The sequence below is a fragment of the Megalobrama amblycephala genome, linkage group LG6 (assembly GCF_018812025.1).
Source record: "Megalobrama amblycephala isolate DHTTF-2021 linkage group LG6, ASM1881202v1, whole genome shotgun sequence".
NCBI lineage: Eukaryota > Metazoa > Chordata > Actinopteri > Cypriniformes > Xenocyprididae > Megalobrama > Megalobrama amblycephala.
In genome coordinates this window covers 3493192-3512456 of record NC_063049.1, presented here as the reverse complement: position 1 = coordinate 3512456, position 19265 = coordinate 3493192, and the positions used below count along the sequence as shown (strand labels likewise).

General features: G+C 38.8%; 1 protein-coding gene across 1 annotated transcript in view; it reads left to right on the top strand.

Moving 5' to 3' along the window:
• LOC125269676 (NLR family CARD domain-containing protein 3-like) overlaps nucleotides 1-14692 on the top strand; it is a 55107-nt gene extending 40415 nt beyond the window's left edge. Inside the window, exon 9 of the mRNA XM_048192612.1 lies at nucleotides 13557-14692. Coding sequence (XP_048048569.1) covers nucleotides 13557-14080 — 524 coding nt within the window. The 3' untranslated portion in view covers nucleotides 14081-14692. The remainder of the gene's footprint in view (nucleotides 1-13556) is intronic.
• The last annotated feature ends 4573 nt before the right edge of the window (nucleotides 14693-19265 follow it).

Below are 19265 nucleotides of genomic sequence, written 5' to 3'. Positions count from 1 at the left end.
AATCTTCCCATAAACCACTCTATGAGACCACTGCTTGACGCTTCTCTCAATTCGATCTTTGAAGCTTTTTCCCCACGAACCCTCCAATCATATTTAACAGCTTGGAGATGTTTTAAAACTTTTCATCTAATTTTTAACTTGCCGTTCCCAGATTTCTCTCTGCTCACCATTACGTCCTTCATCTCCTACCTCAACACAGCCAAGAGCCTCCAGGTTGGTTCCATTAAAGGCTATTTAAATTTTTTTTAATTTTTCACAAATTAATTTTCGGCTCACCCTCCTGTGAAATAACAAACACAGACATCACTGCTTATTAAAGGCATCCAAAAAACCCATCCTACCCGCCCAGATGTTAGACAACCTCTAACATTAGAATTACTCACCAGATGCATCCGTACTCTCCGTCTAGGATATCATTCTATTAACACCGCTCGCACTTTGGACGCCATGTTCATTTTGGCTTTTTTCGGTTTCCTCAGATGCTCTGAACTCACCATTACCTCCAATTTTAATCCTAAAATTCACCCCACCATTTCAGATCTATGCTTGTTAGATAATGAAACCATCTCCTACTTTATCAAACAGAGTAAAACTGACCAGACCAAAAAAGGCCATTTCATTTACATCTTCAACCTCCAATCACCCAATCACCCATACAACCATACCAAACCCTCCAGTCCTACCTCCATTTCAGGAATTCACAAACCAAATCCCCTTCAGATCCACTCTTTACAGATGATTCAAACCACCCAGTCACACGTTTTTGGTTTCAAAAACATCTCAAATTGATCTTGATCCAATCTGGCATCCCAGCGGAACACTTTTCAAGCCACTCTTTTCGCATAGGAGCGGCGACCACAGCTGCCCAAAAAGGTCTCTCCCAGCAACAGATTCAAGCTCTCGGTCGTTGGTCATCCGAAGCCTTCAAAAGCTACATCAGATCTAACCGCTTCCACATCAAAAAAGCACACCAAACCCTCATCAGTTAAACCAACTCGCTAAAACCTTCTCGTGGGGCTTACCCGTCCGATCGCAGCGAGTATTGAACTCCCGTCGGACACCGCAAAAACCCCCAATCTAAAATTACTAAACGTCCTCCCCACCGTCAGCAGGGGCTTACCCGTCTGATCGCAGTGAGTATTGAACTCCCGTCGGATGCCGCAAGAGCCCCAATCTAAAATTTCTAAACATCCACCCACCATCAGCAGGGGTTAACCGTCCGATCGCAGTGAGTATTGAACTCCCGTCGGATGCCGCAAGAGCCCCAATCTAAAATTTCTAAACATCCACCCACCATCAGCAGGGGTTAACCGTCCGATCGCAGTGAGTATTGAACTCCCGTCAGGTGCCGCAAGAGCCCCAATCTAAAATTTTCTAAACGTCCACCCACCATCAGCAGGGGTTAACCGTCCGATCGCAGTGAGTATTGAACTCCCGTCGGATACCATTTCTTTTTCGATGTTCTGGCCAGTGGGATTTTTTCCATCCGATTGCTGTGAGCATTGAACTCCCGTCGGATGCTGCAGGCGCCACCAGCCAAAACATTTAAACCTTATCTTAGTTTACTGGTCGAAGAGGTTATTTTCATCGGTTCGCTGTGAGTATTGAATTCAATAACTCCCGTCAGATAGAACCCTCCCGATCACGCAGACAGCTTTCTCCTTGCAAACATCAGCCTTATTTCTATATTTTTTGGGGGTTACAGTTTCAGTTCCCGGCTGCTGTCCGTAGTTAACTTTTGCTTTTTTGGGGGGTACTCTGTGTTCGGGCTGATTACCGAGCTCGGAGCCCTCTCCCCGGACAGCACGCCAAATACGTTTACCAATTTATTTACCTGACTTATTTGTAAGTGTGAACTCGTGAAATCTGATTTGTTGGCCTTAACGTCTTAAAAATGCACATATGTACACCAAGGAAATCTAAATTTTCTCGGGGGAGCATGCCCCCGTACCCCCCTAGCAAACTACATTTTATGACCTCTGTAATTATGAAACTCTGCGTACATGTTCTATAAATTCTATCTAATGAAATATGAGGTAAACGTGTATTTCTACAAATGTGCGCACTTTGAGAGTAAAAGTTTGTATATGTAGTATGCACTGATCAAATATAAATGGGACCAAACGCGATTGAATGTAAAGGTTTATGTCTCGTTATTCTATTAATAACTACCGATTGATTTTGCATTTCTTTTAGAAGTCAAGAATTATTAGTGTCATTGTAGTCATTATTAGTGTCATATATATATATATATATATATATATATATATATATATATATATATATATATATATATATAGTAGCGGCCCCCTCATTTTTAGATGGGCCCCCCCAAAAATAAAATTCTGGCTACGCCACTGATTTACATACCAGTAGTAAAGATTAAAAAAAAACAAAACATCCATAACCAAATGTAATAGGGCTGGGCGATATGACGATATTATCGTATATCGATGATGTCTTGGAAGTATCACGATGTCGATATTAAAAGTCAGTTACAGACGATAATCGCCAATATCGAGAAAAAAAAAAATATTTAACTTAGTCCCGTAGTAACCATTCACATATTTATTCACATGCAATAGCATAAATAAAATATTTTGTAGCCTATAGTAGCTAATTAATAGGGTTAGGAATAAAAAATCGATTCTGGAATCACATTCACTTAAGGCCAGGCATTGAATAGGCCTAGGCTACTCTCGAAAGGAAAAAAAAACTGAAGCCATATGCTGTTTTAATTGATGTATTTTTGAGACGCTCTCCACATAAACATGTTCAAAAGGAAACTAAGACGAAAGAAAGTGTATTCCATTCCATTGTTTTTCTATGTAAACAAACAATAATTTTACTTGTTTCACCGTTGTAGGCCGTGTGTCTCCAAAGTGTTAAGTGATTTTCAGCCCCTGAAAACGCCAGGCGCTCAGCTAAAAACCGCCCATCTGTAGGCGCTTGAGTGCTTCAGCTGTTTTTTTTGGGGTTTTTTTGGCTAAAACTGCCCTCTGCCAAAACAAATTACTGTAGAATAAATAATAGATTATTAGGATCAAATATTACCCGTCCAAAACGATTTATATTTCATGTGTAACCACCAAAGACACATCAGAAGACGTTACAGCTTTTCTCGGCGGGAACAGCCGATGATGACTGGAGCTCAAAAACGTTTAAGCAACTTTAAAATAGTAGCTATCTTTATGAACAAACATAATTTGACGTTTATAAAGCAACATTCTTGCCTAAAAATATCTTAAAAGTACATTCCGTGACATAAATCAGTAATATTTGAATAATTAGGCCTTCATGCGGGCGCGCGAGGTATGTGATCGTTGGTCGCTGTGGAATTCGTCCAAAAGATGCGCTCTAAACCCGAGCATTTTATATTCTTTACACAGTCAACAAACTAGTTATTGTGATAAATAGTAATGCAAAATATGAAATATTACTTACCATGCAAATCCATCGAATGACGAAACTCTTCAACTCGAGTCTTGCAGTGCGTGAAACTGACTGGAATTCGGCGCCAAAGAAAATGTATTCATGCGCATGTGCAGAGAAGTTTTTTTTTTTTTACTGACTTTAATTAATTTACATAGCTTGGTTCAATACACATGTAATTCCCATAAAACTAATAAAAATTTTTTTTATTAAAATCAAAAACTAAATTTAAATGATTTAAACAAGCAAAATTGAAATATGCTTAATTTAATCAGGGCAATAATCATTTTTTTCAGTGTAGGCGTAATGGTTTTTATACTGTACAAACTGTATTTTCTGTCCCCCTACACTACCCATCACAAAAACGTGCGTTCACACTCTCACACATATGCTCACACGCACACACCAAGAGGCAACCTCCCCCTTTCTCTCGTGAAGCCAATACGGAAGTGACTTAAACTGCAATTCATCGACTGGCCGCTAGGGACAGGCTCCAAAAAAGAGCAGAATCTCATTGACCATCATGTTAAAACAGCCAGGTTTACAGCAGAAAAAAAACATGTTTACAGTTTGGTTCATATTGGGGTTTTGGTCTATACAGCGAATTTTGCCCTTCATGACAACTCTGAGGGGGGTGAATATTTTTATAACTCATCTGTTTAAATTATACTAAGCCTTAAAGTTCTGCATAATTAAGGGCGTGGTCACTTGAGTGACAGGTGGATTGCCGCTGCTGTCTGTGAGCCGTCATGTTACCTCAGCAGCTAATTCCAGCCGCTGAATTTGGCATCCCAGCCGTATTTGTGCTTTTTTTCTGGATTATTTTATACAATATATGGCTTGCTGCATACTTGAGACAGATGTCAGTCTGTGTACATGTGCTCGCATGCAGAAAACACGCTGTTGGATCGTCGTGGCATTGGCTAAAAGTTTTGTTCCTGAGATTTACTACAATGACAATAGCAGGAGGATATACAACTCTAACAGCACTGCTTGGATATTATAACTAAAACTGCCGCACTATTTTGAAAAATTATACTTTGAACACGTGCTCATTAGTTTTAGAGAACATTTGAGAGATATAAACATCTGGTACCTATATGTATGTATAGAGTTTTACATTATAAACGATGCTCAGATTGCATCCTTTCTTGAAGAACAATGATGGAGAGCAAATAATTCTGAAGATATGTAATACAAACAATGGTTAATATATAAATATTTCATGGATTTAATGCATTCATGGACAAAAAGTACTGTTTTTTTGTTTTGTGTAAGATGGTAAAGAATATAGTGCATAATATGAGTCCCCCCCCCCACCTGTGTAAGTCTGTGTACAACACCCAGAATAATCTTTCTTTTTTTTAATCGTTAATTATTTCATTTCATGTTTTCCCACGTCTATTATTGTATATAATGTTATTGTCATAGGTGTAAAGGAATAATTAATTGCATATATAATAATGCATAGACAAGTTCTGATAGGTGCACATTAACAGCTCAGGGTCATGGGTGATCGGCGCATGCGCATTTGTTATAATATGTTTGCCATATGCGTGCGTGAGCATCGAAATCTCATGTGCTGTTCATGTTTTGTAATTTCAGTGTTAAGCACAGTAAGGAACCTTTATTTCAACACGCTCGGGAGTTGGTGTTTTCACTCAGGTGGGTTACATTTGCAATGGACATTTTACCCAAGTGCCACGGATTGGATTCATCTTGCGATCTCTATTTCATTAAAGGTCCCGTTTTTCGTGTTTTTTTGAAGCTTTGATTGTGTTTATAGTGTGCAATATAACGTGTTGATGTTTCGCGTGTAAAAAAACACAGTATTTTTCACATAATTTACTTATCTGTATACCGCTGTTTCCACTGTCATAAAAACGGGCTGATGACTTCCTTGTTCTATGAAGTCCCTCCTTCAGAAATACGTAACGAGTTCTGATTGTGCCAGCGGTTCCTGTGTTGTGATTCGACAGCGGCTTAGCGAACCTTGCCCGGAAAGGTCACGCCTCTTACCATAACGTGGAGATGTTTTACATGTGGATTATAATTTTCGGGAACCGAGTTAAACATAAATTGTAACCATTGATCTCTAAGTACAGCGTCCCTGGGAAGGCCAAACAAAGGTGATTGGACTGCGGGATGAAAATAACAGCGTTTCGACGACATCGCGACAAACACACTCTACAAACGCAACTCTTGTGTATTCCTGTGGGCGGAGGTTAGTCAAAAAACTGTTTTAGTGACGTCATTAAAGAAGGAAGTAGAGGGATGTAGTCCAAACTGGCCGTTCGATGTAGGCAACTTCTGTTAAATAAAATATCTCGCTTGGCATTGAACTTTGAGCTTTAAAATTTTACAGATTTTATTTATACTCTAACAACAACATTACACACTAACTAAAGTTTGAAACATGGGATCACGAAGAACGGGACCTTTAAAGGTATGAAGTCCCAGTTGATTTTTTGTGTTATTTGCACACCCCACACAAATTAATTAGCCTACTCGTGTTAGAGCATCTATAACGTTATCTTAAAAAACACCGTAGATTGACAGTAAACCTTTAATACTTTCTAATGATATTGTTATTTTTATTAATATTTTAGATAGTATCTAAGATAGATAGCTAGGTGGACGTGGTTTCAGCAACAAGTTGCCTCTGCCCATTTTCAGTTATCCGGGAGTGACGTGCGGTGACGCTGCTAAGATGGCAGCGGCCTCATTTTCACTTCAAAACTGCTGTTCAGAACTCTATGGGTGACGTCACAGACACTACGTCCATATTTTTTTTACAGTCTATGGCACACACACACACACACACACACAAATCACAAAGAAATGGATTAATGTTTTACATTATCCCACAAACCCTGAGAGTCCTCAGTAATGATCGCTGCTATCGTAGGCTTGACACAATGCCACCATCCCATAAAATACAGGATTTAAAGGTGAAATGATGCGTATCAAATCAGTGCAGAATGTGATTTGTCCCATATTTTACATAGACCCACATATATTTAAATAAACAAGCATTGTGCAGTGTGAATAACACTAATAACAATAATAATGAAACAAATTTCACAAGAAATAGCAGTGAAGCTCACAATTGTGCAGGACTGCATTTTGTTCACACTTCAAGCTGTCACAGAGACGAACTCCATGGTTCCCTCCTCTGGCCATCGGAATACTACATTTCCCACAAGCCCGTGCCTTGGACTGATTACCGCTGCAGCTGATACCCATTACATGGACTATAAAAGACTCACTGTTACGAGCCCCTCTAATCTAGGGGTAAGAAGAGGCATGTAACAAAAAAAAAAAAAAAAAAACGTGGAGAGAATGAGAGAACTGCCGTCTCCAGGTCCCAGGGCAGATACAATAATGCTCAGTAACACAAGATTCAAAGATAACAAAATTTATTAAACCAATGGTGGGAATTAACAAACTTCAGGAGGGGAGAGGCCAAAAATAACAAACAAAAGAATTCTTAAAGTTAAGGAATAACTTATCTACCAAAAGAAAATAAAAATACAAACACAATCCCCTAACTCCCTTTTCTGCATAAACAGGAGAAGATATTAAATAAAAGGCATCCACCTCCATACAAAACTAAAAAGAAAAGACTTAGAATATCAAAAGAATTAAGACAACAGAATAAGATAACTGATGTTTACAGATAACTCTTAAATTAACTGAAAAACTCAATGCTGCTCAGCTTACACTCAAGTCTCAGGTTTGGAAAAATTAGCTGAAACACTAGACAGCTCAGGTAAACCAGTCAACTGAAGCCCACTTAATTGTAGTAAAGTTAAGTATACACCCATTAGCTGAAACACTTCACAGCTCTTTACCTGAACACTACAGGCAAAACAATATACACAAAAGAAAACCAACAACACTGGGACCAGAAGATGGTAGTATCTCTCAGAGGAACGCCTCAGTCTCTCTCCTGGACTGGAAGTCTTCAGCTTCATTTATACTCCACTTAACGAGCTACAACAGGATTCAGGTGGCACTCATGAGCCTGTCAAGCAAACAGTAGGAGGAGCAAGAGCAGCATAGAGAAAAACAAAAAACAGCACACATGGAGAAAAACAAAAAGATACACAAGTCATAATTCATAAAATGAATCCCTACGTCCATAGGGACGTAACACCCCCACCGTTAAGGATTTTTCTTGGCATTTCACAAAATGCAAAGAAAAACAAGCCACCCCACATATACACAACATATCACAATTTCCTTAGTGCAGGAGCAACAGCGTTTTCAAATCGCCAAGCGAGTGAAGTCAAGGGGGCTTTGTGAACGTAGGTATAACCACATTAGCTCCACAATTCGAATAACACACCACAGAAGGCCTATAAGGACAAGAAAATCCCTCAACTATGCCAAGGAGAATTTTTAAATTGGCCAAGAGAAGGACTACATTACATGCAGAAATGACTTGACTTGTAAAAGGACCAATAGGTATTTTTTTGCAGGTACACATTTCTGCACTTAAACGAGGCACAGTAGGCAAGACCATGAGATGAATGTAACAATTAGACAAATCACGAGTGGGCTTACATTTCTCTGTTGTCACACCATTATTGCTCAAGTTAACATTTTCTCCATCAAGTACTTGCTCATAGCTTTCCACCGCATTAGAACATGGAGGAGTTGAGGAGTCTGTTCTCTGCAGTCCACTTAAAGTAGCTTTACCAATGTAAAGTTTGAGTGAGTTATTCACATCAGTTTCTTCACAAATTGCAGGCTTAAACATCTGCTCACCTCTAGGAGGTTCATAGGGAGTTTGCCAAGGTGAGTCAGCAAGGTCAACTTTTCTGAACTGTTTCACTGGCAGTTGCACCACTTCACACTCCAGAGATGCAAAGGAAGCATCACCAAAATTACCATTGTTCACTACAATAGGTCTAGGGAGAATCTGGTCACTTGCTATATCATTCCCCAATATAAGACCTACTCCTTCAAATGGTAACTGGGAACATACCGCAAGGTGGACTATACCAGTCACAAGGTCTGACTTCAAATGTACATGATGGAGGGGAACACGCTCACACCCCATCTCGATGCCACGTAGTAGTACGTCAGAGCCAGTGTAGGAACTCTGTGAGAAGGGAAGCAACTCTTTTAAGATTAATGACTGTTCTGAACCAGTATCTCGCAAGATCACAACAGGTTGTGGCTCTGTGTCAACCAAAAAAAACAGTACCAGCATAGATGAAAGGTTGCATGGTCTTACTCTTAGTCTCAGACACTCTTCGTACAAGAGCAACATTCTTAGTGTTACCATCAACACTTTTCTTTTCCCAAGCTGGACACTCTGCAATCAGGTGATCTGGGTCGAGACAGTAAAAACAGGCACGTCTGTCTCTCCCACCTGGAGAGGTAGCTTTGCCTTCTCCATTGCCATTACTTTTAGATGTATGTGGAGGTTCACGTGACAAATTACGCACCACAACATTTTTATTGGCAAACAAAGTTTTTGACGGTCGGACGGATGAAAAAATGTTTCGATGTGTCAAGACAAACTCATCTGCCAACACAGTAGCATCAGAGAGTTGTTACCTTTTGTTCATTCAAATGAACGACAACACTTTCGGGAAGGCAACTTTTAAAATCTTCCAGCAAGAGCAACTCCTGCAACTGCTCAAAGGTAGTGATCTTACTGGAGAAACACCATTTCTCGAACAATACTCTTTTCTCTCTTGCAAACTCTACATGCGTCTGCCTTGCTGTTTTCGCATGCGCATGAAACTTTTGGCGGTATGCCTCGGGGACCAATTCATATGCCCTGAGAACAGCGGTTTTAACGACCTCATAGTCAAGAGATTGTTCAATCGGTAACGATGCGCAAATCTCTTGGGCCTTACCGGTCAAACTACACTGTAGGAGCAAGGCCCACATATCGTTTGGCCACCTAAGCTTACCTGCAATACGCTCAAATGCAACAAAGTACGCGTCCACCTCTGACTCACGAAAAGGAGGCACAAGCTTGATGTATTTACAAACGTCAAATTCCTGAATGTTTTGCTCTACATTCGAGGTTACGGGTGTAACAGGAATGGATGCAGAGGAAGAAATTGAAGCTCTGGAGCGCGGAACAGGAATAGGCTTTATTTCTTTAGCTTGCAACTCTAAACGACGCAGTTTAATATCACGGTCCGCTTCTACCTCCACAACTTTAAGTTTTAAGCGTAAATTCTCATTTTCCTGTTGTCTAACTTTGAGTTCTAACTCTTTTAAACGAATGGCCTGTACAGGATCAAAATTAACATGCTCACTAGTATTTATATAGGAACAACCTCCTCAGCCACGGCTTTCACCACAACTACAGGTTGTTCTTCACCTTCAACATCTGGTAAAATACCATTGTGCACAAGCGGTTCAAACAGAACCTCCTTAACCACATGCTTTCTGTCTTTTGGTACCTCTATATTATAGAACTCTGCAATCAAAATTAGATCCTTCTTCCTACATTTATGAAAGACCTCTGTGGTGGGAGAAAGGGTAAATGCCAACAAATCAAACTCCATTTCTTATCACCACAGAGACTCTCCTCCCCACACAAGAAGCGAAGACAGCAAAAAAAACAGACGTCTAGAGAGAAAAGAGAAATTGTACTCACCGCACAAAATAGTCGCCTATATAAAAAAAACGGATGGATGAGCCCCCACTTGTTACGAGCCCCTCTAATCTAGGGGTAAGAAGAGGCATGTAACAAAAAAAAAAAAAAAAACGTGGAGAGAATGAGAGAACTGCCGTCTCCAGGTCCCAGGGCAGATACAATAATGCTCAGTAACACAAGATTCAAAGATAACAAAATTTATTAAACCAATGGTGGGAATTAACAAACTTCAGGAGGGGAGAGGCCAAAAATAACAAACAAAAGAATTCTTAAAGTTAAGGAATAACTTACCTACCAAAAGAAAATAAAATAAAAATACAAACACAATCCCCTAACTCCCTTTTCTGCATAAACAGGAGAAGATATTAAATAAAAGGCATCCACCTCCCTACAAAACTAAAAAGAAAAGACTTAGAATATCAAAAGAATTAAGACAACAGAATAAGATAACTGATGTTTACAGATAACTCTTAAATTAACTGAAAAACTCAATGCTGCTCAGCTTACACTCAAGTCTCAGGTTTGGAAAAATTAGCTGAAACACTAGACAGCTCAGGTAAACCAGTCAACTGAAGCCCACTTAATTGTAGTAAAGTTAAGTATACACCCATTAGCTGAAACACTTCACAGCTCTTTACCTGAACACTACAGGCAAAACAATATACACAAAAGAAAACCAACAACACTGGGACCAGAAGATGGTAGTATCTCTCAGAGGAACACCTCAGTCTCTCTCCTGGACTGGAAGTCTTCAGCTTCATTTATACTCCACTTAACGAGCTACAACAGGATTCAGGTGGCACTCATGAGCCTGTCAAGCAAACAGTAGGAGGAGCAAGAGCAGCATAGAGAAAAACAAAAAAACAGCACACATGGAGAAAAACAAAAAGATACACAAGTCATAATTCATAAAATGAATCCCTACGTCCATAGGGACGTAACACTCACACACACACACCAGTAAATCGTGAAGTCTTGTTTTGCCTAGGTGAACATTTCTGAGCATTTATTACCCTGTCTGACTGCCTGTTGCTGAACCTGTTGCTGAACCTGTTGTTGAACCTGTTGCTGAACCTGTTGTTGAACCTGTTGTTACCCGTTACTGATCCTCTGCTGCCTGCCTTTAACCCTTGGCTGGTATACCGTTCTGTGAGTGATATCCGCCTGTCCTGACCTATTGCCTGTTATCTGACCATGATCCTGCCTGTCCCTGTTATACCGGTTTGCTCCTGTCTGACCCTGCCTGTACAACTACTCTCTCTCAATAAAAGCATGCAAATGGATCCCAGCCTGAGTGATGAATTGTTACACAAGCTCAGAACCGTCTTTTGAACACAAGACACTCTCTGGATATTGGGCTGAATGGGGGAATGTTATCACTGGGTCTTTCAGAAACTTCTGATGAACACAAGTTAAAGCAGCATGTGGTGACAGACACATCCATAATTATAAATTCTGGATAATTTATTATCCTAATATAATATTCCATACACTATCAGAATAATAAATAATTAATAAAGGCCTTCTGAAACAAAGTTATGGGTTTTGTAAGGAAAATATCCATATTTGAAATTTTATAAAGTAGAATAACTAGCTTCTGACAGACGGCCGTCGAATAATTTGCAGTGGAAGAGTGACCTCTGACCTGACACATGACGTAAAGATGAACGTGGACACACAGAGAAGAGAGCAAAACAAAACACCGGTCACGAATTAGAAGTTTAAAATTAAATATTCTAAAGAGAAATGTTGGAGGATTTTGATATAAGAGAAGAGGAGCTTGAGTTTGTTGCACAGCTCTATTTGTTTAAATTGCGAGAGGCGTCTAATCTTACGATACTCCTACATCAGACATCACATTACGCAAGTGACATCACGTGCAGTTGTGCAGTATGTGTACAGCCGTCTGACGGAAGCTAGTTATTTTACATTATGAAGTTTTAAATATGGATATTTTTCTTACAAAAACCCACCGCCTCACTTCAGAAGGCCTTTATTAACCCTCTGGAGCCGTATGGATTATATTTATGATGGATGGATGCATTTATTTTTGGCTTCAAAACATGTTAATATCATTAACCCATCCTGAGATGAAGGTAGTCTTAAAATGTTCCTCTGGGAACAAGTAACGACACATACCCTCAAGAATAGAAAAATTAGTGTTTATGTATTTTATACAAATTTATCAGCAGATTTGAATCTCAATAGCATTGTTTCTGCATCACTTATGATAGTAAAACCAACTGAAAGAAGTTCTTTTAGGACCTAGTAATATTATTGAATGTTATTATGGTTTTTACTCAAAATGCAAACTTTATTTTTATTAATAACATCATTATTTCTTTATTATTCATTACTTTTATTCTTTCCAATATGTAACATTTATGGTGTATTCACCAGTTGAGAATTGTGTGTGTGAGACTGTGTGTCTGTGTGCGTTTCTTTGTGTTCACAGTTTGATTATTTTTTTTCAAGAGTAAATCATATGGATGGAACAAGTGTTTTTCCTCTTCGTTTTGCACTTTGTAGACGGTCCCTATCTGCTATTTTATATTACAGAATGTATATGTTACAATAGAGCAGATTAAACACATAAACTACATTGTGTTCTCTGCTACATTTAAAACAATCCAAACACAACCTGTTTTTTGTTCATATGTTTAATCATTATTGATCTTTTTAAGTGTGTTGAAACTGACAAATGTCAAACATCAAACCAACTTTATATCGGTGTATTGTGAGTCAATGAACGGAAAAGAATTAAAAAAGAAAGACATTAACAGACAAATGTCTTTTATTCAAGCGGCTGCTATAAATATCCCTGTCTGAGAATGACGTCACATTTATTAATGATAAACGATGAAGATCAGCGATGTTTGATGCTGGAAAGACTTTCTGAACACACAAATGATGTTCAACAAAACACTATTTCATGGAGTCTGTAATTATTGATCAGTGATAGACTTTAAACGTCTTTTCTATCGCGCTGATCAAACTTCTCTTTCTGCAGCTCTTCATTAAAATCACACTGTTTTGATCCTCCATTTTAATCTGGAGCGTTTCTTCACAGCAGCTGCTCTTGGTAACAGACCTGAGAGTCGATCACCGAACTGATGGAGGCTTTAAGATTCACAACTATAGATGAGATTCTGTGAGAGAGCAGAAGATCCTAAATCAAGTTCAGATCTGAGACAAATCCTACATGAACTCGTCAGATCTGAACTCAAGATTCTGGAATAGATCCAGACCAGAGCAAAGCATGCTGGGAACTGCCCAGTTTCAGTTCGTTCAACACAAATGATGAAGTGAACTTCAGTTTGACGTGTTTAAGTGGATTTACTCCATTAAATCAGGACAGAATGTGCAGTAATTGTGTGGTTTAACTCATTTTAATGAAGTTCATTTAACAAGCAGCATAAATCATGTTTACAGTGTAGATTAAAAGATGGACAGATTGATGATTCCTGATTGTGATGTGTTTTATCTCCATCAGATTCCCATCGGATCACTGCGGATCCGAACACAGTGAATAAACGCCTCCATCTGTCTGAGAGGAACACAGTGATTACTGGCACTGACACACTCCAGTCGTATCCTGATCATCCAGACAGATTTGATCATCATCCTCAGGTGTTGTGTAGAGAGAGTGTGTGTGATCGACGCTGTTACTGGGAGATTGAGTGGACTGGAGATGTGTGGATATCAGTGTCATATAAGAGCATCAGCAGGGAGGGATGGGGTGATGAGTGTGAGTTTGGATCTAATGATCAGTCCTGGAGTTTGATCTGCTCTCCCTCCAGATATTCATTCAGACACAATAAGATAGAGACTGTTCTCTCTGTAAAGCCCATCATCAGCAGGAGAACAGGAGCGTATGTGGATCACAGTGCAGGAACTCTGTCCTTCTACAGCGTCTCTGGAGACACAATGATCCTCATCCACACAGTCCAGACCACATTCACTCAACCGCTCTATCCTGGATTTAGTGTTTATTATGGATCAGTGAAACTGTGTTGATGAATCAGAACAGACTGACGAGAGACTCTACCCATAATGCTTTGAGCTCATGATGAATCAGGCACAGTGAGGCTGCGTCCGACATCGCATACTACATGAGTAGGTACTACATTTGAATTTGAACGTACTTCCTGACCGTTAAAAAAGTACGTTCTATATAGTATGAATATGGTCCACAGGTCCCGCGAGGCCTACGCGTCACGTGACAATAACATGGAACTTTAAAGGTAGCCGGTGTTCTGAAATATTCGGTGTCTGAGATTTTCGGTGACACTGGGCGGAGCTTACATGAATATTTACGAGTTTCCTGTTTTGAGTTAAAGCGCCACTGAAAATGTTAGTGGACTGTCCTTGGATCACAGAACTGTTTTCTGTAACGTGATTGTGTTTCCGCGTCAAATTAATTTATGATTCTTTTTTATTAATAACTGTTTATGTATGCTCAATAGTTTGTAGGTTACATTGTGTCGTGAGATATACTTTAGTAGTGATTACAGTCTGTCATTAGGAAATGAGACAGAGTTTGTTTGTTTTAGTAGGCTACAACTGTTTTGATTTTATTTTAGTTTGTTTGAGAAGATAACTTATATAAATGTATCTGTGGTTGCATAATACAAGTTTCAGTTGTGATTGTGTCATTCCCTATTGCTTTCTCAGATAGCCTGCATAACTTTAACCAGACATTATTACTTTCAAAACACATTGAGAGTTAGATTTAACTTCCTTTTATGTTTTTGACTTGCATGAATTAATGTAAACCTTCTTTATCCTTTTCTGCAAAACACACAATGCTCGCTATGAATAGAAACATGAGACAGTGATATTAGCTTCCCTGCAGCACTTTCACAAGGTTTTAGTTTAATGCACTTTCCACAACAATTAAAATGTTAAATTGAACTACAAGTGGTTAAATTGATCAGCTACAAAACTAAAAGTTACTAATGCATGTTTTATTTAAAAATATTTAGGCTATATGAAGAAGACAATTGGCAAAAGTATGAGGAATATTATTGTTATGTGGATAATCAGACATATATACATACTACTGTGATTGTTCTGTCATTTCTTAATTGCTTGCTCAGTTGGTAAATATTTTTAACCCTTTAACTGCCCGCTCGACCAAATGGTAGAGCACATTTTGAGTCACTATATTTCACTGAGAGGAGTACCTAACTTAACTCAAGCTGATTGAGCCATCTCTACCATCTGGTTGAGGTATGTTATGCCAAAAAAATCCACTAGATGTCAGAGTGTCAATCAACAGCACTTGTCACAACACTTCCTCAAACATGGATGTCAGAAACAAAGAAATCACTCCTGCCATGTGAACTGTTCTTGGTGAAAATTTGCAAGGTAAGCAAATTTTTTTGACATATTACACTGTAAGAGCCCTAACTTTACAATATTATGTTACTTGGTGTCATTAAAACACTTTAGTATGTTTCAAATAATTTTTCAAAAACATGCTCAACCAAACGGTTGATTTGACACTTAAAGGTAAATGCAGAAAAGCTAAGGTAATGTTTTCAGATCATCCATTTCTGCAGTCAGAATGGACTATTTGTATTATCTATAAACTTCTGATCATTATTAGCTATGAATATGACAGCTATTGTTATTTCTTCATGAATATGCTTACATAATTTCTTAAATATGTATTTTTTTGCCACTTTTGCATATTTTTTGATGTAAATATAATGAATTCATTGAATTAATGTGTGGAAATCATAATTATCAGAGGCAATTATTTCTTAAATGACATGCTGGTGAACTAACATTACTAAAATTGTAAGAGATTGTTATTTATTTGTTTGTTGTTGCTTTTTTTACAGTTACTAGATGGATGTCAACAGTTTCTATGGTACAAGAAGGTGCACTCTTCAGGCCCTTGCCCCAGAAAACCCCCCAGATTCTGATGCTGAGCTCAGTGATGATGATGACCCAATAGAGGATCCAAATTATCACCCTGTCTGAGAAGAGAAATGTTCATATGTCTAAAAAAAAAAGAAAAATCCTGTTGCACTACCACACTTGATGGCGTTTCTTGAATCATAAAAGCCTAAAATGCCATTATATTACTATCTTTTGCTATTTTGTTTTTAGTTTTTGAATGCAGAAAGAATGTAATGTCTTTAGTTTTGTTAATTTTAGTTATTAGGGGCCAAGCCCCGAAGGGGCTGTAGCCCCTATTGTATCTGTTAGTTTTCCCTTTTATTAGGGGCCAAGCCCCGAAGGGGCTGTAGCCCCTATTGTAATTGTACGTTTTCCCTTTTATTATTATTCTTCCTCCCCAATGGGAGTCTATGGCAGCCCTATCAACGGAACATGAGAAAATGATGAAATTTGGCACACTTGTAGTGATGGTCATGTCTAGAAATCTGACCAATTTTGGAGTCTCTAGGACCAACTCTATAGCGCCACCACCAGTTCAAAAATTCAACATTCTAAAGGTTATAACTTTTGAACCATTTGCTCTAGAAAAATACAATTTAGTACATCTGATTCGTCTCTTTATTCTGATGCTATTCAACTTCTTACATTAAGTCTCCGCCCATTACAGTAGTGGCCATTTTGAAAAGTACAGTATTCCATTTTTTCGCTACTCCTCCTTCAAAATTTGTCCAATTTTGTCCAAACTTTGATCAGATGTTCTTTGGACTGAGCCGCACAGAAATGACTGAACAGATTTTTTTTATTCATCTTTGTTCAAAAGTTATGATGTCACGAAGTTAACAAGGTCGACCCAAAATTAGTATAGAGGCTGTATCTTGGCCAAACTTTGAGCAATCGAAACAAAAATTGGTACGCTTCATCAGGACCATGGTCTGAGGGTCTATTCCAAACTTGGGAACAGCGCCACCTACAGGTCATGAGATATGAAAAATGGCTATTTTGGCCAATAACTTTTGAACAGTTTGTCAGAAAATCAAGATCTTGGTGTCTATGGATTCCTTGGCTCATGCCGAATCCGTCGATATTGATTCTGTCAATATTGGATGAATCACGTGTCCGCCGTTTTGAATTTTGTCATAAATTGCAATATCTTTTAAACAATTTGACATATCTTCACAAAAATTGGTACGTATGACCTTTAGAAGGTCCTGAAGGTACCTGAGAAGTTTCAGCACAGCGCCACCTACTGTTCCACAGATGTAATGATTATTGCAAAAACGCTTATAACTTTTGAAAACACTTTCCAAAATGTGTATGCTTTATGTCATTTCATTCCCTGGCTTATGCCAATTCCGACAATGTATCATTTTTCATTTTCCTTAAATGTACCTGTCTGCCATATTGAAGTAAATGAAAAACAGTTTTTTCGCTACTCCTCCTGCAAATTTTGGTCAATTTTGTCCAAAATCCGCTCAGATGATCTTTGGACCGAGCCGCACAGAAATGACTGAACGGATTATTGATATTCGCTACCATTCCCGAGATATTCGTCTCTGAATATGACCTTGCTTGTGTTTGTTGTCTTATGCTAATTAGCTTAGCATGCTAAATGCTTATTTTGTACAAATTGCTTCTGTTCCTGATATGGAATGTTTCTGTGAATGATCTAAACTAAAATTTATAAATATAACATATGGTGCATTTTTATAAAAATTCTTGATTGTGAGTTCATTCTTGAGAACTACTAAACTTCAACAGCTATGTGACACTGCCTGCCCAGTGGTGCAAAGAGTTGAGTGACAGACACATGATCCAGAGACTGTGGGTTCGAGTCCCGTGTGGGTCAACTTTATAAAATTGTTTGTAATGTTGTCATTTCAATTCCTTTATTATCCAAACAAGTATTGTACTAGTCTTTCTTCTTTTAATTAGAAATAAATCTATTTTTATTAATTCTATGTTCATTTTCATCTCAGCTTCTGGTCATTTTGCTCTTCTTGCTCTGCATTGCACTACATCTCAGACATTTGAGTGCATGAAATGTATGCTGTGTTGCTCTTCATTGTGAGTTCATTCTCATGAACTACTGAACTCTGACAGCTGTGTGACACTGTCTGCTCAGTGGCGCAAAGAGTTGAATGACAGACACATGATCTAGAGATTGTGGGTTCGAATCCCACATGGGGTGACTTTATAAAATTATTTGTAATGTTGTCATTTCAATTCCTCTATCATCCCAAAAAGCTTCTGGTCATTTTGAGCTCATTCTGACCTCTACTTCTGAACCAGCTGTTTTTCATGTACATTCAATTTTTGCTGTTTTTGCTCTTCTTGCTCCGCACTGCACTACAGCTCAGACATTTGAGTGCTTGAAATGCTTGCCATGTTGCTCTGCTTTAAAAGCTGCTCTTTTTGCTGTGCTGTTCTGCCTGCAGTGTTGCTCAGCATGCTGTGCTGTTCTGTTTGATGTTCTGCTCTGCTTGGTGTGCTGCTCTGTTTGATGTGCTATTCTGTTTGCAGTGCTGCTCTGTTTGATGGTCTGCTCTGCTTGGTGTGCTGCTCTGCTTGCTGTGTTGCTCTGTTTGCGGTGCCTTCGGTGCTTGGCCCCGCATTGCTGCTTGCAGCTATATTTAGGGGCTAAGCACCGAAGGTGCTATAGCCCTTATTGTATCTGTTAGTTTTATTATTATTAGGGGCCAAGCACCGAAGGTGCTTAGGCACCTATTGTTATTGTTGGCGTTCCGTACGCTTATTATTAGGGGCCAAGCACCGAAGGTGCTTAGGCACCTATTGTTATTGTTGGCGTTCCGTACGCTTCTTCTTCTTCTTCTTCTTCTTCTTCTTCTTCTTCCGCTCTTGAAGTCTATGGCAGCCCATAGAACCGCTTGCGGGAAAGTTGTGAAATTTGGCACACAGTTAGAGGACAGAATGACTTTTGTCCATAGCAAATTTGGAGTCTCTAACTCAATCCCTCTAGCGCCACCAGCTGTCCAAAGTTGCACTTATGTTTATGCTAATAACTTTTGAACCATAAGGGCTAGAAACAAACTGATTCATTGGGTCAAGACGAATCGATTGTACCATATGACGTCATTTTCCGTCATGAAAAATCTTCCGCCATTTTGAATTTTCTGAAAAACCTACTTTTTCGAACTCCTCCTAGGCCGTTAGTCCGATTTTCATGAAAATTGAACCAGATCATCTTCAGACAATGGTGACAAAAAGTTATGGAATTCAAGTCGATTGCCCAAACTGTTTTCGAAAAACACACGAACGAATTGTACATAGCGCT